Below are 990 nucleotides of genomic sequence, written 5' to 3'. Positions count from 1 at the left end.
GGCCCTTGACCTGTCCCCATGTCCCTTTGGATCATCTCCAAGGATCTCCTCCTTGGGATCATCTCCAAGAGTTTCCCCATGTCCCTTGGGATCATCTCCAAGAGTTTCCCCATGTCCCTTGGGATCATCTCCAAGAGTTTCCCCATGTCCCTTGGGATCATCTCCAAGAGTTTCCCCATGTCCCTTGGGATCATCTCCAAGAGTTTCCCCATGTCCCTTGGGATCATCTCCAAGAGTTTCCCCATGTCCCTTGGGATCATCTCCAAGAATTTCCTCTTCCCCCAAGACCTTCCCCCCAAAGTCATCCACTCCCTCCTCAGATCCCACATCCCTTGGAGCCACCTCCTTCCTCCTCTTCCTCCTCCCCATCCCCATCCTCTTCTTCCTTCTCCTCCTCCTTCTCCTTCTCCTCCTTCTCCTCCTCCTCCTCCTCCTTCTCCTTCTCCTCCTCCTCTTTTTTCTCCCCTCCTTCCCCCCACTCCTTGACCACCCTGAACGGCCACCCATGCCCTGGCACCACCACATCAGCCAAGGCCAACACTTTCCTCCTACTCCTCTCCTGCTCCTCGGGGTCTTCACTCAACTCTTCCCACTCCCCTTCATCCTCCTCCTTCTCGAACACATCTCCCGCCACCACCGCCGTCCCCGACGCCGTCCCGCGTGCCACCAGGCTGACGTGCGCTCCGGTGTGACCCGGCGTGGGGATCACCTCCAAAAATCCTGGATGAAGGACCAAGGGCACCCCATGGGCCAATTCTTGGGGGAGATAAACTCCATCCCCTCGACTCAGGTCAAAGCCCACCAAGAGTTCGGCCTCGGGGAAGAGGTTGACGTTGCCCACGTGGTCGGAGTGGCCGTGGGTGCAGACGACGTGGGTGATGTTTTCCGGGGTCACTCCGTGGTTGGATAAAAGTTGGGGGAGAAGGTGACGGTCCCAAGGGCCACCAGTGTCCACCAGGACAGTCAGGGGACCCCCAGCCAGGAGGGTGA

At 58.5% G+C, this 990-nt stretch overlaps 1 protein-coding gene across 1 annotated transcript; it reads right to left on the bottom strand.

Annotated features, from left to right (window-relative positions):
* Nucleotides 1-479: 479 nt before the first annotated feature.
* Nucleotides 480-973, bottom strand: MBLAC1 (metallo-beta-lactamase domain containing 1; the record flags this gene model as incomplete). Its single annotated transcript, XM_009081346.1, has 1 exon — nucleotides 480-973. A coding segment is annotated over one exon (494 nt), but the record flags the coding sequence as incomplete, so codon positions are not given.
* Between the last annotated feature and the right edge of the window lie 17 nt (nucleotides 974-990).

The sequence above is a fragment of the Acanthisitta chloris genome, unplaced genomic scaffold, assembly GCF_000695815.1.
Source record: "Acanthisitta chloris isolate BGI_N310 unplaced genomic scaffold, ASM69581v1 scaffold36428, whole genome shotgun sequence".
In the NCBI taxonomy this organism is placed as follows: domain Eukaryota; kingdom Metazoa; phylum Chordata; class Aves; order Passeriformes; family Acanthisittidae; genus Acanthisitta; species Acanthisitta chloris.
The sequence above is the reverse complement of the archived record's forward strand: the minus strand, read 5'-3'. Positions and strand labels throughout refer to the sequence as shown.